This window comes from Hyperoodon ampullatus (genome assembly GCF_949752795.1).
Source record: "Hyperoodon ampullatus genome assembly, chromosome: 8".
NCBI lineage: Eukaryota > Metazoa > Chordata > Mammalia > Artiodactyla > Ziphiidae > Hyperoodon > Hyperoodon ampullatus.
Window position 1 is genome coordinate 114,777,538 of NC_136921.1, and position 21,197 is coordinate 114,798,734.

The 21,197-nt window shown below is 40.5% G+C and overlaps 1 protein-coding gene across 2 annotated transcripts in view; it reads right to left on the reverse strand.

The window, feature by feature from the left end:
• OCA2 (OCA2 melanosomal transmembrane protein) overlaps positions 1 to 21,197 on the reverse strand; it is a gene marked incomplete at both ends in the record, with an annotated part of 172,560 nt that overhangs the window by 68,696 nt on the left and 82,667 nt on the right. For both annotated transcript variants that reach the window (XM_079710371.1, XM_079710370.1), the window contains 2 exons: positions 16,308 to 16,416; positions 18,837 to 18,894. In XM_079710371.1, the coding sequence (XP_079566497.1) occupies positions 16,308 to 16,416; positions 18,837 to 18,894 (167 nt within the window). The remainder of the gene's footprint in view (positions 1 to 16,307; positions 16,417 to 18,836; positions 18,895 to 21,197) is intronic.

Sequence of the window (21,197 nt, forward strand, 5' to 3'; positions counted from 1 at the left end):
GGGAATAAATAAACCAAGAAGGTGAAAGACTTGTACACTGAAAACTACAAAACATTGCTAAAAGAAACTAACAAAGACAAATAATTGGAAACATATCCCATCTTCAGGAGTAGAAAGACTTAATATTTCTAAGATGTTAATACTACCAAAGAGATCTACACATTAAGAGCAATTCCTAACAAAATGCCTTTCTTGCATAAATGGAAAATCCAACTTCTAAAATCATATGGATTGCAAGGGGTCCCAAACAGCCAAAAACATTTGAAAAAGAATAAAGTCAGAGAACTCACACTTTCCAATTTCAAAACTTACTACAGAAAAGCAGTGTGCTACTGGAAGAGAATTTAGAGTCCATAAATAAACCCATATCTCTATGACCAACTGATTTTTGACAAGGCTGTCACATCCATTCAATGGGGAAAGAATCAGCTCTTCAACAAACAAGGTTGGGACAACTGAATTTCCACATGCAAAAGAATAAAGTTGGACCCCTACATCACAACATATACAAAAATTAACTCCAAATGAATCAATGACTTAAATATAAGTGCTAAAGCCATAAAACTCTTAGAAGAAAACATAAAGGTAAATCTTCAATGCCTTGAATTTGGCAATGGATTCTTAGATATGACACTAAAACAAAATCAACATATGAAAAATTAGATAAATTGGACTTCATCAAATTAAAACTTTTGTGGTCATGAAGAACCCAGGGGTAAAACAGGAATAAAGACACAGACCTACTTGAGAATGGACTTGAGGATATGGGGAGGGGGAAGGATAAGCTGTGACAAAGCGAGAGAGAGGCATGGACATATATACACTACCAAACATAAGGTAGATAGCTAGTGGGAAGCAGCCACATAGCACAGGGAGATCAGCTCGGTGCTTTGTGACCGCCTGGAGGGGTGGGATAGGGAGGGTGGGAGGGAGGGAAATGCAAGAGGGAAGGGATATGGGAACAGATGTATATGTATAACTGATTCACTTTGTTATAAAGCAGAAACTAATACACCATTGTGAAGCAATTATACTCCAATAAAGTTGTAAAACGAAAAACTTTTGTGCATCAAAAGACATTATCAAGAAAGTGAAAATACAAACTATAGAATATAAGACAATATTTGCAAATAATATATATGATAATGGTTTAATAAGGAGAATATAAAAATACATAAAAATCAAGGACAAAAAGACAAATAACCCAATTTAAAAATGGGCAATAGACTTGAACAGACATTTCTCTAAAGATCTACAAAGAGCCAATGAGCATATGAAAAGATGCTCATCATCATTAGTCATTAGAAAAATGCAAACCAAAGCCACAGTAAGATACCATTTCACACCTACTACGATGGTTATAATTAGGAAAAATAACAGAAAATAACAAGTATTGGAGAGGAGGTGGAGTAACTGGAAACCTTATATATTTCTGGTAAGAATACAAAATAGTGAAACTGCTGTGGAAAATAGTTTTCCAAGTTCTCAAAAGCTAAACACAGAGTTACCATATGACCCAGCAATTCTACTCTCAGGCATATACTCAAAAGAACTGAAATTGAGGATCAAACAGATAATTGTACACTGATGTTCACAGCATCATTATTCACAACAGCCAAAATTTGGAACAATCCAAGTGTCCATCAACAGATGAATGTATAAACAAAATGTGGTATATACATACAATGTAATATTCATCCATAAAAGAAATGCAGTATCGATACATGTTATAACATAGATGAACCATGAAAAATTCTAATTGAGATGAGTTAGACACAAAAGGACAAATTTTTTATGATTCCACTTATATGAAATATCTAGAATAGACAAATTCATAGAAAAAAAAGGCAGATTAGAGGGTACCAGGAGCTGAGGGTAAAGGTGAAGAGAATGAGGAATTACTGCTTAATGGTTACAAAGTTTCTGTTTGGGGTGATGAAAAGTTTTAAAAATAATCTGTGGTAATGGTTATATAACATTGTGAATGTGATTAGCACTACTGAACTGTACACTTAAAACAGATAAAACTATAGGAAGCATGTGCTCAGCTTCCTGAGATACACCTTTCCCCTTCGTGAGGAGAGCCTGGGTACAGAATGTCACCATCCTTTGCCTGATTTCATCAAACAAGCATTCTGGCAAGTCTCCAATCCTCTAGCTTTCTCCTGGCTTCACTCCATCTTCTCCAGGATGACCCAGGGTCTTGGTGCTCTGGCCAGATGTCAGGCCTGAGCCTCTGAGGTGGGAGAGCTGAGTTCAGGACATTGGTCCACCAGAGACTTCCCAGCACCTCGTAATATCAATCTGCGAGAGCTCTCCCAGAGATCTCCATCTCAACTCTAAGACCCAGCCCCACTCAATGACCAGCAAGCTGCATTGCTGCATACCCCATGCCAAACAACAAGCAAGACAAGAACACAACCCCACCCATTAGCAGAGGTGCTGGCTAAAATCATAAAAAGTTCACAGACACCCCAAAACACACAACTGGATGTGGTCCTGTCCACCAGAACGACAAGATCCAGCCTCATCCATCGGAACACAGGCACCAGTGCCCTCCACCAGGAAGCCTACACAACCCACTGAACCAAACTTACACACTGGGGGCAGACAACAAAAAACAATGGGAAATACTAACCTGCAGCCTGTGAAAAGGAGACCCCAAACACAGTAAGCTAAACAAAATGAGAAGACAGAGAAATACACAGCAGAGGAAGAAGCAAGGTGAAAATCCACCAGACCAAACAAATGAAGAGAAAATAGGCAGTCTACCTGAAAAAGAATTCAGAGTAATGATAGTAAAGATGATCCAAAATCTTGGAAATAGAATGGAGAAAATACAAGAAACGTTTAACAAGGACCCAGAAGAACTAAAGAGCAAACAAACAATGATGAACAACACAATAAATGAAATTAAAAACTCTCTAGAAAGAATAAATAGAAGAATGACTGAGGCAGAAGAAAGGATATGTGACCTGGAAGATAAAAGAGTGGAAATAACTAAAGCAGAGCAGAAAAAAGAATGAAAAGAATTGAGGACAGTCTCAGAGACCTCTGGGACAACATTAAATGCACCAACATTCGAATTATAGGGGTCCCAGAAGAAGAAGAAAAGAAAAAGGGACTGAGAAAATATTTGAAGAGATTATAGCTGAAAATTTCCCTACCACAGGAAAGGAAATAGTCAATCAAGTCCAGGAAGTGCAGAGAGTCGCATACAGGATAAATCCAAGGAGAAACACAGCAAGACACATATTAATCAAATATCAAAAATTAAATACAAAGAAAAAATATTACAATCAGCAAGGGAAAAGCAAAAAATAACATACAAGGGAATACGCATAAGGTTAACAGCTGATCTTTCAGCAGAAACTCTGCAACCCAGAAGGGTGTGGTGGGATATATTCAAAGTGATGAAAGGGAAAAACCTACAACCAAGATTACTCTACCCAGTAAGGATCTCATTCAGATTCAACAGAGAAATTAAAATCTTTACAGACAAGCAAAAGCTAAGGGAATTCAGTACCACCAAACCAGCTTTACAACAAATGCCAAAGGAACTTCTCTGGGCAGGAAACACAAGACAAGGAAAAGACCTACAATAACAAAACCCAAAACAATTAAGAAAATGGTAATAGGAACATACATATCGAAAATTAACTTAAATGTAAATGGATTAAATGCTCCAACCAAAAGACATACACTGGCTGAATGGATACAAAACAAGACCTGTATATACGCTGTCTACAAGAGACCCACTTCAGACCTAGGGACACATACAGACTGAAAGTGAGGCGATGGAAAAAGATATTTCATGCAAATGAAAATCAGAAGAAAGCTTGAGTAGCAACTCTCATATCAGACAGAAAAGACTTTAAAATAAAGACTACTACAAGACACTTAGAGTACACTACATAATGATCAAGGCAGCAATCCAAGAAGAAGATATAACAATTATAAATATTTATGGACTCAACATAGGAGAACCTCAATACATAAGGCAAATGCTAAAAGCCATAAAAGGGGAAATCGACAGTAAAACAATCATATAGGGGACTTTAACACCCTACATTCACCAATGGAGAGATCATCCAAAATGAAAATAAATAAGGAAACACAAACTATAAATGACACATTAAACAACATGGACTTAATTGATATTTATAGGATATTGCATTCAAAAACAACAGAATACACTTTCTTCTCAAGTGCTCATGGAACATTCTCCAGGGGTCATATCTTGGGTAACAAATCAAGTCTTGGTAAATTTAAGAAAATTGAAATCATATCAAGTATCTTTTCCAACTACAATGCTATAAGACTAGATGTCAATTACAGGAAAAATCTGTAAAAAATACAAACACATGGAGGCTAAATAATACACTAATAAATAACCAACAGATCACTGAAGAAATCAAAGAAGAAATCAAAAAATACCTAGAAACAAAAGACAATGAAAACACGACGACCAAAACCTATGGGATGCAGCAAAACCAGTTCTAACAGGGAAGTTTCTAGCAATACAATCCTACCTCAAGAAACAAAAAAAATCTCAAATAAACCACCTAACCTTACACCTAAAGCAATTAGAGAAAGAATAACAAAAAAAAAAACCCAAAGTTAGCAGAAGGAAAGAAATCATAAAGATCAGATCAGAGGGCCTCCCTGGTGGCGCAGTGGTTGAGAGTCCGCCTGCTGATGCAGGGGATACGGGTTCGTGCCCCGGTCTGGGAGGATCCCATATGCCGCGGAGCGGCTGGGCCCGTGAGCCATGGCTGCTGAGCCTGCGCGTCCGGAGCCTGTGCTCCGCAACGGGAGAGGCCACAACAGTGAGAGGCCCGCGTACCACAAAAAAAAAAAAAAAAAAAAAAAGATCAGATCAGAAATACATGAAAAACAAATGAAGAAAATGATAGCAAAGATCAATAGAAGTATAAGCCAGTTCTTTGAGAAGATAAACAAAATTGATAAACCACTATCCAGACTCATCAAGAAAAAAATGGAGAAGACTCAAATCAATAGAATTAGAAATGAAAAAGGAGAAGTAACAACTGACACTGCAGAAATACAAGGGATCATGAGAGATTACTACAAGCAAATATATGCCAATAAAATGGACAACCTGGAAGAAATAGACAAATCCTTAGAAAAGCACAACCTTCTGAGACTGAACCAGGAAGAAATAGAAAATATAAACAGACCAATCACAAGCAGTGATATTGAAACTGTGAGTAAAAATATTCCAACAAACAAAAGCCAAGGACCAGATGTCTTTAGAGCCCTATTCTATCAAATATTTAGAGAAGAGCTAACACCTATCCTTCTCAAACTCTTCCAAAATATACCAGAGGGAGGAACACTCCCAAACTCATTCTAGGAGGCCACCATCACCCTGATACCAAAACCAGACAAAGATGTCACAAAAAAAGTAAACTACAGGCCAATATCACTGATGAGCATAGATGCAGAAATCCTCAACAAAATACTAGCGAACAGAATCCAACAGCACATTAAAAGGATCATACACCATGATCAAGTGGGGTTTATCCTAGGAATGCAGGATTCTTCAATATATGCAAATCAATCAACGTGATACACCATATTAACAAATTGAAGAATAAAAACCATATGATAATCTCAATAGATGCAGAAAAAGATTTCAACAAAACTTAACACCCGTTTATGATAAAAACCCTCCAGAAAGTAGGCATAGAGGGAACTTACCTCAACATAATAAAGGCCATATATGACACACCCACAGCCAACATCATTCTCAATGGAGAAAAACTGAAACCATTTTCTTTAAGATCAGGAACAAGACAAGGTTGCCCACTCTCACCACTGTTATTCAACATAGTTTTGGAAGTTTTAGCCATAGCAATCAGAGAAGAAAAAGAAATAAAAGGAATCCAAATCAGAAAAGAAGGAGTAAAACTGTCACTGTTTGCAGATGACATGATACTATACATAGAGAATCCTAAAGATGCTACCAGAAAACTACTAGAGCTATTCAATGAATTTGGTAAAGTAGCAGGATACAAAATTAATGCACAGAAACCTCTTGCATTCCTATACACTAATGATGAAAAATCTGAAAGGGAAATAAAGGAAACACTTCCATTTACCATTGAAGCAAAAAGAATAAAATACCTAGGAATAAACATACCTAAGGAGAAAAAAGACCTGTATGCAGAAAACTATAAGACACTGATGAAAGAAATTAAAGATGATACAAACAGATGGAGAGATATACCATGTTCTTGGATAGGAAGAATCAACACTGTGAAAATGACTATACTACCCAAAGCAATCTACAGATTCAATGCCATCCCTATCAACTACCAATGGCATTTTTCACAGAACTAGAACAAAAAATTTTACAATTTGTATGGAAACACCAAAGACCCCGAATATCCAAAGCAATCTTGAGAAAGAAAAATGGAGCTGGAAGAATCAGGCTCCTGGACTTCAGACTATATTACAAAACTACAGTAATCAAGACAGTATGGTACTGGCACAAAAACAGAAATATAGATCAATAGAACAGAATAGAAAGCCCAGAGATAAACCCATGCACATATGATCACCTTATCTTTGATAAAGGAGGCAAGAGTATATAATGGAGGAAAAACAGCCTCTTCAATAATTGGTGCTGGGAAAACTGGACAGCTACATGTAAAACAATGAAATTAGAACACTCCATAACACGATACACAAAAAAACTCACAATGGAGAAAAGACCTACGTGTAAGGCCAGACACTATAAAACTCTTAGAGGAAAACACAGGCAGAACACTCTTTGACATAAATCACAGCAAGATCCTTTTTGACCCACCTGCTAGAGAAATGGAAATAAAAACAAAAATAAACAAATGAGACCTAATGAAACTTAAAAGCTTTTGCACAACCAAGGAAACCATAAACAAGATGAAAAGACCACTCTCAGAATGGGAGAAAATATTTGCAAATGAAGCAACTGACAAAGGATTAATCTCCAAAATATACAAGCAGCTCATGCAGCTCAATATCAAAAAAACAAACAACCCAATCCTAAAATGGGCAGAAGACCTAAACAGACATTTCTCCAAAGAAGATATACAGAGTGCCAACAAACATATGGAAGGTCAACGTGACTAATCATTAGAGACATGCAAATCAAAACTACAGTGACGGGGGCTTCCCTGGTGGCACAGTGGTTGAGAGTCTGCCTGTCGATGCAGGGGACATGGGTTCATGCCCCGGTGCGGGAAGATCCCACATGCCGCGGAGCGGCTGGGCCCGTGAGCTATGGCTGCTGAGCCTGCGCGTCCGGAGCCTGTGCTCTGCAATGGGAGAGGCCACAACAGTGAGAGGACCGCGTACTGAAAAAAACAAACAAAACAACAACAACAAAAAAAAAAACATGCAATTGAATGAAGTTTTCCTTGTCCCTGGCAAAACCTCACTTTCTCCCTTAACTTTAATCACACTGCCTGCAGAAACCAGTGGCACTAATCAAACTGCCTGTGCATAAGTACATCTGCTTGGCAATGCCTGGTGCCTTCACTGAGGAGTCCCAGCAGTACCTTCTAATGTGTCCCCCCAGGTCACTGCCAATAACATTCCATTCTGTTCTCACTCAGTGCTGGCTCCTCCATGACACACAGCGATAAAGGATGAAGTGGTATTTCTTTTATAGCATGCTGGAAGAAAAGGCTGCTGATAGGAACAATACAGTTTCCAGCTTCACATTCTATTAAAAATTCTAACAACGTGCCATTGAGACTCTTCTAAAAATTAAAATTTCGGTTGGGTGGAGATGGATAAAGATAAAAAGTAACATTTACCTGCACCGTTTTTATCCTGTGACACTCCTATCAACCCCCTCTTGGGGTATTAATCTCTCACCAAGAGCTCTGCCATTCCTTAAAGCAAAACCTATGATAGGTGGCTCTGTACTTTCTCACTCAAATCTCCAACAGGGCCAAGTTTCAATGCAAAAAAAAGAGCTAAATAGGTCATTTTACCCCCATTCCTAAAGCCCTGGGCAATACGATTCAGAGGAAAGCAGAACAAGGATTTCTACCATTTGTTAAGCAGCCTCCTTGGCAAGGAGCTCTGGTCACCTTGCAGCAACCCCTCCCATGAGAAAACCCTGAGGCTCCCAATGATTAACTGGCTTTCTTCAGGCTACACAGCTTGCTGGGGGCAAAACCAAGATTCAGCCCCCAGTCTGTGAGAGTGTTTTTCCATTGCACCAAGGTGGACTCCTCTCATGTGCTCAGTCTTCAAATGGGATGGTTTCACTACTTAAAAACATATCTGGTAACTCCACGTGTGAAACCTCTCCCCAAAAGGTGATCTGTCTCATGTGCTCAGAGATACAACTTGACTGTGTTCTATCTGAAACCTTGCAGTCTTTTTATAAAGAACATATTGTACCTGGTCCTGCTCTGGATATTTTTCAGGTGCCTTTGAGCAAAAGCAATACTGTCCTGATGAATCCACAACCTGAAGTTAAGATGAGATAACCTATATGTCTTAAGCCACACAGGATGCATCTCTAGAGAATATCTCAACAGTTACACACCTCACATTCATCCTTCAAACAAGAAAAACTCATGAATGGCTTGTGTGTACTGGATGGAGTAGAAACTGCCCTGCCTGTTTCCTTTGGTGAGGTGTCTAATGTGTGTTGGCCATCGACTACCTAAAATAGGCCACATGAGATTTATCACAAATAAGACTTTCTGTTGCAAAGAAATACTGTGGGTGTCCAGGGGGTAGTTTTAAATCTACCACTGAACCTGTCATTCACCCAAGCATTGAGCTTCCAGGGTACAAGCTTAAGCCTGCTCTTGGGGGGCTCCAAGTCCACAGTTCGGGGGGCAAGTAGGACAGGCAGCTTGGGATGAGTTAGATTTGAAGGTAACAATGAGCAGAGTCACCAAGGGGTTAAGTTCTACTAACCACACATAGGGCAACTGCCTGGGACCAAAAGGAGGGAGCATCTCATTACCTGTGCAATTATTATATTGTCTGCAAGGTGTCCTCTCATGAGAAAAGTCCTATTCTTTCTAGTTTCCTTTTTAAATCCAGCAAAAGCAAGGCCATTTTTCATCATACTGTATTTTCCTGAGCTGTTTAGCAATCAGCATAAACTGTCCATTCACATCACACTCCATCCGACACCAGGTGCTGTTTCTGAGACCTCTGCCTGTATGAGGTGATTCAGTCCTCACAAACTCCTTACAGGGAGCACTGAGGCATGCTGCAGGTGTCCACAAGTATCAAGCAACTGAGTACTGCAGCTTTGCTTTGAACCAGGGCAATCTGGCCTCCGATCTTCCCTAACTCTACTCGATCCAGGGATGTGGCTGCAAAGATCCAGCAGCAGCTTTGACATCAAAGCTCAGAGTGAAGCTCATAGCTCTGTTTCAACACCTGGAAGCTCTGTGTTCTTCCAATCAGACTTAGGAAACACCATGATTACATCAAGTCAGTAGTTTTTAAGTAATTGAGGTTGAAAAAAGGTAATTAAAAAATAAGTGATCCTATTTCTAAGCATTTTGCTGCAACTAAAGCTTTCCACCAATACTGACGGGAGAACGTAGGTGGACAGGAACCTGCTGAGTTGCCCACCCCTCTCCATTCTCCTCCATCCCCTCCCACACTCTGCCTGTGTGGACCACATCAAGAGGTTCTCATACCCAGGATTCCAGCTGTGCTCTGCAAGGGGAGGCCCAGAAGGAGATGGAGTCTGGGTGCAAGAGCTCACAGCATTCATTATTTTGGACTCCTCCCTACAGGGTCCTTTCACTGAAGGTCACACAGCTCTTGTCAAGGTGACCTTGTCATTACATCCTTCTAGTTCTTAGAAAGAACTCTCTCTCTCTCTCTCTCTCTCTCTCTCTCTCACACACACACACACACACACGCACACTGGCTCTGGGATACCACTCTACCCCTTGTGGATTCCTCCATCTTGCTCAATAGTAAATTCATTCAAATTACCAAGTTTGAGTATGTCATCTGTTTTCTTGCAGAAGCCTGAATGATACAGTAAATATATTCATTAAATCATTTAATAAACATTTTAATTGAACTATGGCATATACACAGAAAAGTGCATTGATTTTAAATAAACCATATAGCTCAGTTACAAAGAAAACTCAACCAGGGCAAGAAACAGGACATTATCAACAAAAGCCCAATTAGATCTCCTTCCATTCCTTACACTCTCCCTTCAACCACTGACTCCTAACACCATAAAGTAGATTTGCCCGTTTCTGAGTCTTCATACCTGGAATCATATACTATGTATTATATGATATACATATATATAATACATATACTATGTATTATATAATACTATGTATTATATGAGTTTCAATCAGACTTTTCTTTTGCTCAACATGTTTGTGAGGTTCAGTCACATCGTTACAGTTTCAGGAATACATTTATTTTTATTTCTGTATAGTATTCCACTGTATGATTATCTCACAATTTATCAGTTCTAGAGATGATAGATATGGAATGGCTTCCAGATTGGGGCTACTATAAATAATGTTGTTATGAGCATTTTAAGACATGTCTTTTGGTGTGCAGACATACACTTTTCTGTTGGGAATATAACTAAGAACAAACTTTCTGGGCTATAGATATGCATTGTCCTAAACTTTGGTAATACTACCAAATCATTTTCAAAAGTCTGTACAAATTTACAATCTTATCAGCAGTGTATGACACTTCCTGTTGCTCTATATTCTCTAATATTTGGTGTTGTCAGCCTTTAATTTTAGCCATTTTGGTGTGGATACAGCTGTATCTTCTTGTGGTTCAGATTCACATTTTACTGGTGACTTATAAGGTTAAGCACCTTTTCATATGCTTATTGGTAATTTCAGTCTTTTTAATATCTTCTTTTGTGAAGAGTCTATTCAGGATTCCTGTCCAGTTTGTATCTTTCACTTAATTTATAGGTAGTTTTAATATTTTAGTTATATTTTCCTTTTAAATTGATTGGCCATGTTTTCTATGTGGCCCTGTTATCCTGGTCATAATTTCTGGGTTAGGAAAGGAAATTAACCCAACCTGGGTCAATCAAATTCTTCTCCAAGGAATTTGGGATTCAAAATAGTTATTTCTCTTTGTGTGGCTGAAATTGAGATCCTATAAATTGGGAAACTAATGAGACCATCTCTATTCTGCCATGAGCAGAAAAAAGACAAGAAAATGGTCCATGGAGAAGCACGAGGCAATTAGAAGAGAACAAAAGGTGTCTGGGGGACAGGAGTATACCCTCTGTCTGGATGCCTTTCTCCTTCCTAAGTCTGCTTTCCCCGCTCCACTCCAACCCTCTCTCCCAAAGCCCACTGTCCCTTGGAGTCTGCGGGTTAGTCCAGTATCATTCTAATAATCCCCTATTTTGCTTGATATCAAGTAGATTATTTTACTGGTAGCTAAAAATACTTTAACAAAGACAATAAAATTTCTCAACAAAGGACACTGACAACACCAGTTTCCTTGAAACCATATCAAGGAAATAATTACAGAAATATCTCCAGAACTGAAATCTAATCAAACTTATTGTGAGAGAACCTTAGAGAGACATTCTGAGCTAATTATCAAAGAACGAGACCTAGAAAATTGTTCATCAAGGTTTTAAATTTTAAAGACAAAGATAACATTTTGAATCCAGCTTGCTAATTCTTATAGTTTTCATAATCAGTTATCCACGATTCTAAAATCTTAAAGTTTGGAAAAGCAAATTTTTTATGTTTTATGTCAAAATTCAACAAAACCTGATTTGAACTGAAATGAGGCTACCTGTGGTCATAATTTGTCCCACCTTGTAGAAAATATTCAGGTTTCACTGTAGAATTACTAATGTTCGGAGGACAGGGTGCTGGGCCTGAACCCCTCGGGGTTGTTCCATTATATAAAATTGTGTGTGCACTTAATTGTCTTCGTAAAATATAAACAAAAATATCTGAATTTTGAAACATATCTGGCACCAAGATTTTCATGTGGAGACTATGGACCTGTCTGTACGTAACAGCTTGAGCAATATGGAGTTAATTCCAGTGTACATTTTAGATAAAGATCCTTGCACATTGGGGAACTATCTCTCTGCCACATGCATATGAATTGTGACCATGGCCCTTATTCACTTTTCTTTCTTCACTGTTGTGCCACCTCTTGCATTTGGGTCCTTCAGGGTTCTCCAGCCACTCACCAGAAATTTACGGCAGTGGCCAGCTCTGTGTAAACATGCCCTCATACAGGTGCACCCTGACCAAATCTGCCTTGAGCCCATGCACCAACAGCTGCTTCCCAGCTGGGGCTCCTCTGTTGTGTGGCCTTCATGTGTTTATTAGCTGGATGCACCTGCAAGTTGACATTCCATGGGGAAGAACTTGGACCAATGGATAAATGTTCCCTCTCTCTCCCTGCAACCCCATGGACAGTCCTGAGACACATCTCATGTTTCTTCTCAGACAATCCTACTGTATGGAGAGACCAGTGGCCCATAATGTAGCCAGATAGTGATTCAGCCTTGTTTTGACTCACTCCCTTCACCACTCTACTTCTCTGTCCCTTACTTCTCTTTTCTGGGATCATACTCTCCAATGAAGAACACCCACACAAGGCTTTACTCTCTAGAAAACACAGGCTGAGTCATCCACACATGATATTCTCACAATAATGAAATAAATTGGAATCTATAAGAACCAATAAGAAGTTTGTTCATGCATTCCATTAACCTATACATTGTATCTACTCATGTGTCAGGCATTAACACAAGGCACTGAGTAGAGAAAAGCCTAGAAGACATGGACCATGCCCTTGAATCTAGCTGGGGAGGGGGATACCAGGGGACAGAGAGGTAAACAAATGATTATAATAGCACGTGAGTTCTAGATTTAAGGCATAGTCTAATCATGCCAAGTGCTGGTGAGATGTAGAGCTGCTGGAGCTCCCATACACTACTGTGGAAGTGCAAAGTGCTACAGTCAGTCTGAAAAGTGGTGCAGCAGCTTCTTTTAAAGCTAAACACACACTCACAATATGATCCAGCAGTCCCACTCTTTGGTAATTACCCAAGAGAAATAAAAACCTAAGTTCACACAAAACCATGTACACAAATGTTTGGAGTAGCTCTACTCACAATCACCAAAGACTGAAAACAACCCAAATGTCCTTCAATGGGCCAATGGATAAACAAAATGTGGTATATCCATACTATGGAAGACTACTCAGCAACAAAAAGAATGAACTATTGATACCTGCAACAACTTGGATGAATCTGAGTGAGAGACGTCAGTCCCAAAGGTTGTCTGATTCCAAGTATATGACATTCTCCAAAAGACAAAACTATAGCGATGGAGAACATATCAGGAGTCACCAGGATTAAGGCAGAGGGTGATACAAAAGAATAACACAAAGAAATTTTGGGAGGGGTGATGGAACTATTCTGTATTCTGATTATAGTGGCAGTTACATAAACATATATCTTTGTTAAAGTTCATAGAATTTTGAATTTGAAAAGAAAAATCAGTTTTGCTCTATGATAATTTAAAAAATAAAGTAAGAAGGAAAAAGAATGATAATCATTGCTGTGTTTAGGTTATGATGTTTAAATAAAGGAATGTATTATATGATGTCATGTTTTGTTACATGACATGACATGGTGTTATATGACACCACATTGTATTATGTGATGTCACATTGTGTTACATGGTGCACCTTATATGATACCACCTTGTCATGTGGCATCACATTGTGTTATATGATGTCACATGTTACATGATGCACATTGTGTAATGTGACATCACCTCATGTTATATGGCATTACATTGTATTATGTTCAGCTTACCCAGTATGTCATATTCAAAACAGCACTTCACCAAAAACGAATGACCATATCTCTATCCACTGAAGCCCTGGGAAGATCTTGCATTAAATTTGCCCCTGTTCCCATTAAGAGAGTTACTGTAACTCTAAGGAAACTGTATTCCATTTAACATATATGCTAATCAAGTCTTTCTCTTTGTCAACCTAACTCTTTCCCATCACAGTGAATATGCAAATATACAGATTACGTGTTCTAGGATCCCCAGATAAAATCATTTGTACACAATCCTAACTGAAAACACGACATTTAAAAGCAGAAGCAAAATAAGCCTTTCAATCCCAGATGCAACAACCACACAAAAAGAGATGTGACATCTTAGTAAAAAGTGTAGACTTCTCAGGCTAAAATAAAAAGTTTCATGGTAATCAAGATTTTTTAAAGTCCATAGATATGGTAAAAGATGTGACTTTAAGTTTTAAAAGTATTGTCATTTCTACAAACACCACTGCCAAATGCTAACAAAATTGCATGCAAACTCCAATACATTTCTTCAGTCTTTAAAATGTGTGACGTGTTCTTTTAAAGTAGAATCTCAAATAAAATTAGAAACAAAATAACAAGGTCCTACTGTATAGCACAGGGAACTATATTCAATAAACCTCAATGGAAAAGAATATGAAAAAGAATGTATATATATGTATAACTGAGTCACTTTGCTGTATAGCAGTAAGTAACACAACATTATAATTCAACTATACTTCAATTTTAAAAAGTTGTAAGCAGAACAACTGTAAGTATCATGGTGAAGTTTAAATACAATTTTATGACCTGTTTCTCATAAAGCAGCTGCCAGTGAAATATAGATTTGAAACCTCCTGTAGCTGAGACGGTAACTTTCCTTCAAGCTTAATAACTTTTGCCAACATGGAGAAAAAAAAAAGAAAACAAACAGAATATGTGGTGTGCTCCAAGGACAGAGAACAAGATAACTCAAAGGGCCAATATTGCCAGAAAAAGGAGTTACAGGACTCCCATCACTCTGTCACAATGCAACCATGGCAGTGACCCAGAGTCCTCCCAAGCACCATGCCCTGTCCCTTTCCCATCCCATATAAGGAAAGACATTTGCCCTGTTTTTCTCTCACTCAGCACACTACAAGTATACATACTCTGCCCAGTCAGCAGATGATTTACAGGTTCCCTGGCTATAAAAACAGACAAGCAACCCATGCTCATTGTCGACTTTCCCTGACTACCGGGAAGTCAGTCCACTGTTCTTGCAGTGACACTTCTTTTTAATAAACCCTATCTTACTTACATTCTACCTTGTGTATGGAAATTCTTTTCCAACCATGCTCGGACCACGACAAAATAATCTGTGAACACCCAAAAGAATTAGCTAATGGAACCCATCTGCCCACAAAATACCAGTTTTATTGTACTTGTTTAATCTTTAGAGATATAAAGATTCCTAGTGGTAGCCAAGAACTAAAGGAGCAATGCTGTGGTTCGAATAACTAAGCCTGCCCATGTTATCCATCTATTTTACACAGTTAAGAAGCTTTGCTTTCTACAGAAGTTATATTCTTCAAATGTTGCAGTAAGTCAAATTTTTATAAAAAACATCTTAGCAGAGCTCACTTTTGAAGGAAAACCATAGGTAAAGATTTTGTTTAAAGAAAATACTCCTTGACACTTCCTCAAATTTAACTTTATATCTATACTTTCATGTGAGGTGGGTTTTGGAAGTGGTTTTATTTTGTTTTAAATAATGACACCAATAGAGATAACTATTAAATCAACTAAAAAGATCTAAGAGACATGGAAATGTTGATGGAGAGTAGAAGAATGCCAGGGTAAACATGATATCTGGTGAACTCATTCTGCAAGATGGCCATGTGTCAGGTGGGGATGGGCCATGCAACCTAGACCTTGGGAAAGTACAAAGTGAGAGCCATAAGACTGTGAAAGCAAGAGAAGAGAAATCCATGGGAGCAGGTGGGAGAATGGAGTTCTGTTGCATAGGGAAAATGGATGCACCATTGGGTAAGGAGAAGGACCAGCGTAGACTTCTTGTAATTCTCTGGCCCTTTCACTAACGTCTCTCATCTAATCATTAGGTTGGGTTGCACAAACTGCAGGACTGTGGCCTTGCTGATATGACCTCTTATCTCTTCTAGAGGTGCTTCTCAAGTAACAGTTTGAAGATCTGATTATTAAGTATGATAGAGATGATGCTCTCCACCCTGTTCTCTATCCCTTCTAATGTTAAACCTGGAGGGGCTAAGGACCCATGGCACTGAGATGTATCTCTCTCTCTCCCTCTCCGTCCTCCTCCCCTTCTCCTCCAGAAAACTATCCCTCTCAGCCCTCACCAGCATCTGGGAACAAGCTTTGAAACATTCCCTTCCAGACTGTGATGTCACTTGAAAAGCCTATCAACAAAAGCTACCCCCAAAATTAGACTCACCAATATCAAGATGAACACCAGGGACAAATGAATTGAGAAAGAACATGACGATAACAAATCCCAACACTGTCAGGCATTTGGCGAGCAGAATCTTGTCTGATATCCTGTGCTGTGAGAGAGGAAAACACAACTCATTTACTCAGTGTAATCTGATTTCTGCAATGTGTCCACAATCCTAAGTGATTTGAATCACTACAAATTTCTCCTTATGATGAAAAATATAGCAACTTGAACTTGAAAGATAAGATCATGTGTTACAAGGAAAACTGTACAGATTCAAGATTAGAGCATTCAAAATCTTGAAATAAACATAAACATTTTAAAATATAGTACAATCCTTTTATATGACACCTGACTGAATACATTTTCAATATGACACAGAGATGCTAAGCTGTTCGCAGCCCCACTGCCAGCATCAGATAAGATAAGGCCATTGGGGAGCCAACACATTAACCTCCAGGGACCTGGCCCTTCAAGACACATGCATTTCCACGTGTGTTAATAGCCTTTTAGTTTAACTTTCCCTCTATTATGCAAATCTCTGCTCATGTGCTACTGAGGTTAAAATGTTCTTCCAATAACAGGACTTCTGCTGAATGCACTTAGCAGTCCCCTAGTCACCAGATGACACATATGGGATCCTGCCCCAGGCGTTCAGGGGGTGTGGGGAGGTACTCTGCGGCACCTTCCTTAACCTTGGAGTTGCAGACCTCTTTCCAGTGGGCCTGAGCCACAGGGAAGGATAGGGCAAGGTCCCCAAAGGGTGCTGTGCTGTGTGGGACTGGGGCAGGGAGTGAGGTCCCAAGAAGCAACACATCTAACTAGGCCCCTGTGTGAATCACACTCCACGGTGTGAACTAACAACTGCACTATGTCCTTTCCTCAGTGTGGTCCCACCAGCACCTCTGTCTGTTCGTCTATGCCTAGGATATCCAGGTCTAGATGTAAATATAGATAAGGCTATATAAATATAGATCTAGGTGTAGGTATGGGTAGATATAGACAGAGTTATGGGTAAGATATGGGTGTAGATCAAGATATAGATGTAGACATAGAGACAGATGTAGACATAGATAAGGGTATAGACAGGGGTATAGACATGGACATGGACATAGACACAAACATGAGTATGGGTGTAGGTATAGGTAGAGTTAGAGATAGGTTTTCTCTCTTGATTTCTCTGGTCACACAGTTAAAGCTGCTGCCATAAAAACCACAAGCATATCCCTCTGTGTCACAATGACTCTGGCAGCAGCCCCTGGCCCCCTGCTCACACGCTGTGGGGGCTGCCTTGGGAGCTCCTGTCTTCCTTCCCCACCCACTGCCAAGGCTTGGCCGGCCCCCACTCATTTTCCCCTTCCCCTTCCCCTTCCCCCACCAAGGAAGCCAATTTTGCTAGATGAGTCTATGATGGAGACTCAGGAAGAAAGGGGCATGGCACCTCCCTGGGCCAGGCTAACCACATAAACTGGGTATTACCATGGCCGACTCCAGGATTGGACATGGAGGGAGCATGGAGGTCAAAGAATATTCCAGTGTCGCTCGGCTGGCGTAAGAGGATTGAAGTTTGTACTTTGTTATTTTGGGGTGTCTGTCAAAGTTTATCCTTTGGTTATCTGAGGTCATCAAAGTGAGAAGTCTGAGAAACAATGCGGGGGTAGTGCCCAGCTCCCCAGTCCTTGTCCACCAGGTACACAGAGAGGTACACAGTCTCATCCCTAACTTGCAGCCAAAACTACTAGAAAAGGTGGGCAGGGTCCGTTTAAGCCTGAAGCCAGAAAAATGTCATAGCCACACCCGTCTTCCCTAACCCTGACCACCTGAGTGGGACAGATGCTGGGAGGACAAACTCAAAGAACATGTTACCTACCGGGTCCCAGTGTCTCAATTTCCTTTAGCAAAGGACATGTTACCTACCGGGTCCCAGTGTCTCAATTTCCTTTAGCAAAGGACAAAATGCTCCTACCATAATTAGAGAGTGGGTATTCAACCTCTCCCTAGAAAGAAACTACCTGGATTTGAAATTTCATGAAGATATAAATGACTTCCAGCAGATCTTGAGCTGGAAGAGGGGCACTATGTGTCCTCAGGTGGGCTGAGAAATTCCACCAAGGTGGGAAAGTGAGCAAAAGAGCCCCAAATGAGCTTTGCCTCCCAATGTCAGAGCCGTACAACAGAAGACATACACCCCATCTCTGCCCCATCTCAAGCAGCACGCCTCCCTTGTCTTGGCCTCCATCTCCTCACCCACACAATGGGAACCACAGACTTGCCTTTCAGGGTCAGGGGGAGCTGAGAGCCGGCCAACCACAGAAAGTGCTGCCCTATCTTAAAAGGAACATAAAAAGGTTACCTTTTAACTTCCTGGACAAAATAAGCCTACCATGTCTGGAAAATTATCTTTCCCATTAATTCCTGGAAATAACTTATGTTATTGAAGGATGACTTTCAGTTGCAACTTCACATGAAGCAAGGAAAGGGAATCTACTCTGTTCTTCAAGAAATCCCTGAGAAAAGAAACCACAATACCTTTCTTTGTAGCTCCTGGATATTGGTCTCCCAATTTTTATCTTCCTGTGAGATCTGTCTAAAAGAGAAAAGGGCAGACATCATTTTCCTGGTGGCATCGAGCGGTGAGGCCGGCAAGGTGGCATTCAGCAGTGGCACACAGCATGGTCCCCTGGCCTGGATGCCGTCCACAGTGTGACGCCAGGTGCGGCCACAGAACAGGGCAGGCCTCGTGGTGTAAGGAGCCCGGTAGAACTGGGTTCATGAATTGGAAAAGATGCTCACTCTAGATTCCCAAGGAAAAGTAATACATGAAATGACCAGACTGTTCAATGAGGCATGTGCAAGCATAGCACAGAAAATGTCAGAAGAACACTGGCCAGAATGTCAACAGGGGAATGAGACAGTAAGCCACCTTGGTTTTCTTCTTTTTACTTCTTAATTTTCTGAATTTTTTTTCAAAATGAGGATGTGTTATATTTATAATTTAATTAAAGGAAAAAACAGTAAAAGAAATGCCACTTGCTTTACTGGTGATTTTTATCAATTGGAAATCTACTTTGAAGCACTATGTCTGCTTCCTTCCCTCTCTGGTCATGGTATCCACCCATCTCTATTTCTTTTTTTTTTTTTTTTTTTTGCTGTACGTGGGCCTCTCACTGTTGTGGTCTCTCCCGTTGCGGAGCACAGGCTCCGGACGCGCAGGCTCAGCGGCCACGGCTCACGGGCCCAGCCACTCCACGCCATGTGGGATCTTCCCAGACCGGGGCACGAACCCGTGTCCCCTGCATCGGCAGGTAGAGTCTCAACCACTGCGCCACCAGGGAAGCCCCCCACCCATCTCTATTTCCATTTCAGTCACCTCTATTTGTTCCAACTTGCCTTTCTTTTGTAACCTGTCCTATCAACTCATCTTTTCTTTTCCGCTTTATTTCCTCCCTCACCAGTTAGGAAAAAGAAGCTGTGTGGTGGAGAATTTAGTCTTCATGAGCACTCACGTGTCATAGTGTCAGTGAAGGTCGACCACACAGCCAGTGTGGTCCTCATTCCTATCTGCTTCCAGTGACTGTGTGGCCTTACAAACCCACTGCCCTCTCTGGGCCTCAGTTTCCCTTTCTGTGATCAAAATAGGATGAGTTGATGGAAACTTGGTGAATTCTTCACATTTTAACCCCGAGATACACTGACTGTGTCTTAACATCCACACCAGATGGAACATGTTAAAACTTGAAGGCCAGTAGATTAAATACATTCAGGGCAATTTACTCCTGCATCCTTAATTTACAAAGTTTTCCTTTTAAGATCCATGCCTGTTGTTGAAGTTGGTCACTCTGTCCCCAGCCTGCAACTCAGGGCCTTCCAGTAGCCTGGGGATACCAGGTCCTGCTTCTCCAGCATCACAGGATACAGGTAGGTCCTGAGATGAGATGGAGCGGAGGATGCTGAGACAGTGCTTCACACTGGGCTGCATCTCTAGACAGAGTGAGTCTCTACATACTCGCCTGTGGCCTTCTCCCCCCACTCTCAGACCAGGCTGCAGCCACACTAGACGGCCCTCAGAGGTTGGCACTGGCACTGTGCCCAGCTCCTGTCCTCAGTCTGCTTGCCTGCTCTCTGGGAACACAGGGCTGGTCTCAGCAAACTGCAACATGTAAGATCATTCTCACTACCTTCACAAGGACCCACATTTCCCCTTGCCGTGACAGACTTCTCATCTCCACCCAGTTCTCAACCCTACTGCAGGAAGGCTTCCACATCCTTGAGGAGTGAGCAGGCTCTCGCTCTTTCTGTCAGTACTTCCAGCGTAAAGGCAGGTTGGAACTCAGCACCTCATCCGAGTGGGGAGGGAAAACTCAGCACTTCACTCTTACTGTTAGGTCTCAGCTTTGATTAAAAACAAACTCAAGGGACTTCTCTGGTGGTCCAGTGGTTAAGATTCTGTGCTTCCAATGCAGGGGGCCCTGGTTCAATCCCTAGTCAGGGAACTAATTTCCCACATGCCATAAGGTGGCCAAAAAAAACCTCCAAGAAATGAATTGAGCAGGAATTAGGTATTCTTTGAGCTCCTGGAAAATCAACTACTGGGAGAATATTTTGTTAGATTAGTTTGTTATATTAATTGTTTTTTATTTTTATTATGCAATGTGTTAGGTGTGAAGTGTGACAGGCAGTAGTTGAGTGTGAACCCAATCCCTGGCATCACTCTTTCCTAGATGCATAACCCTGGGCAAGTTGCTCAAATTCTCTGAGCCTCAGTTTTCTCATCCTTAAGCTGGGGCTAATATCAGCACACATTCCAGAGAGCTAAGTGAGGGTTAAATAAAATACTGCATCATAGCAGGCTTAGCACAGTGTATGGCACCCAAAACTTACTTAGCAGCA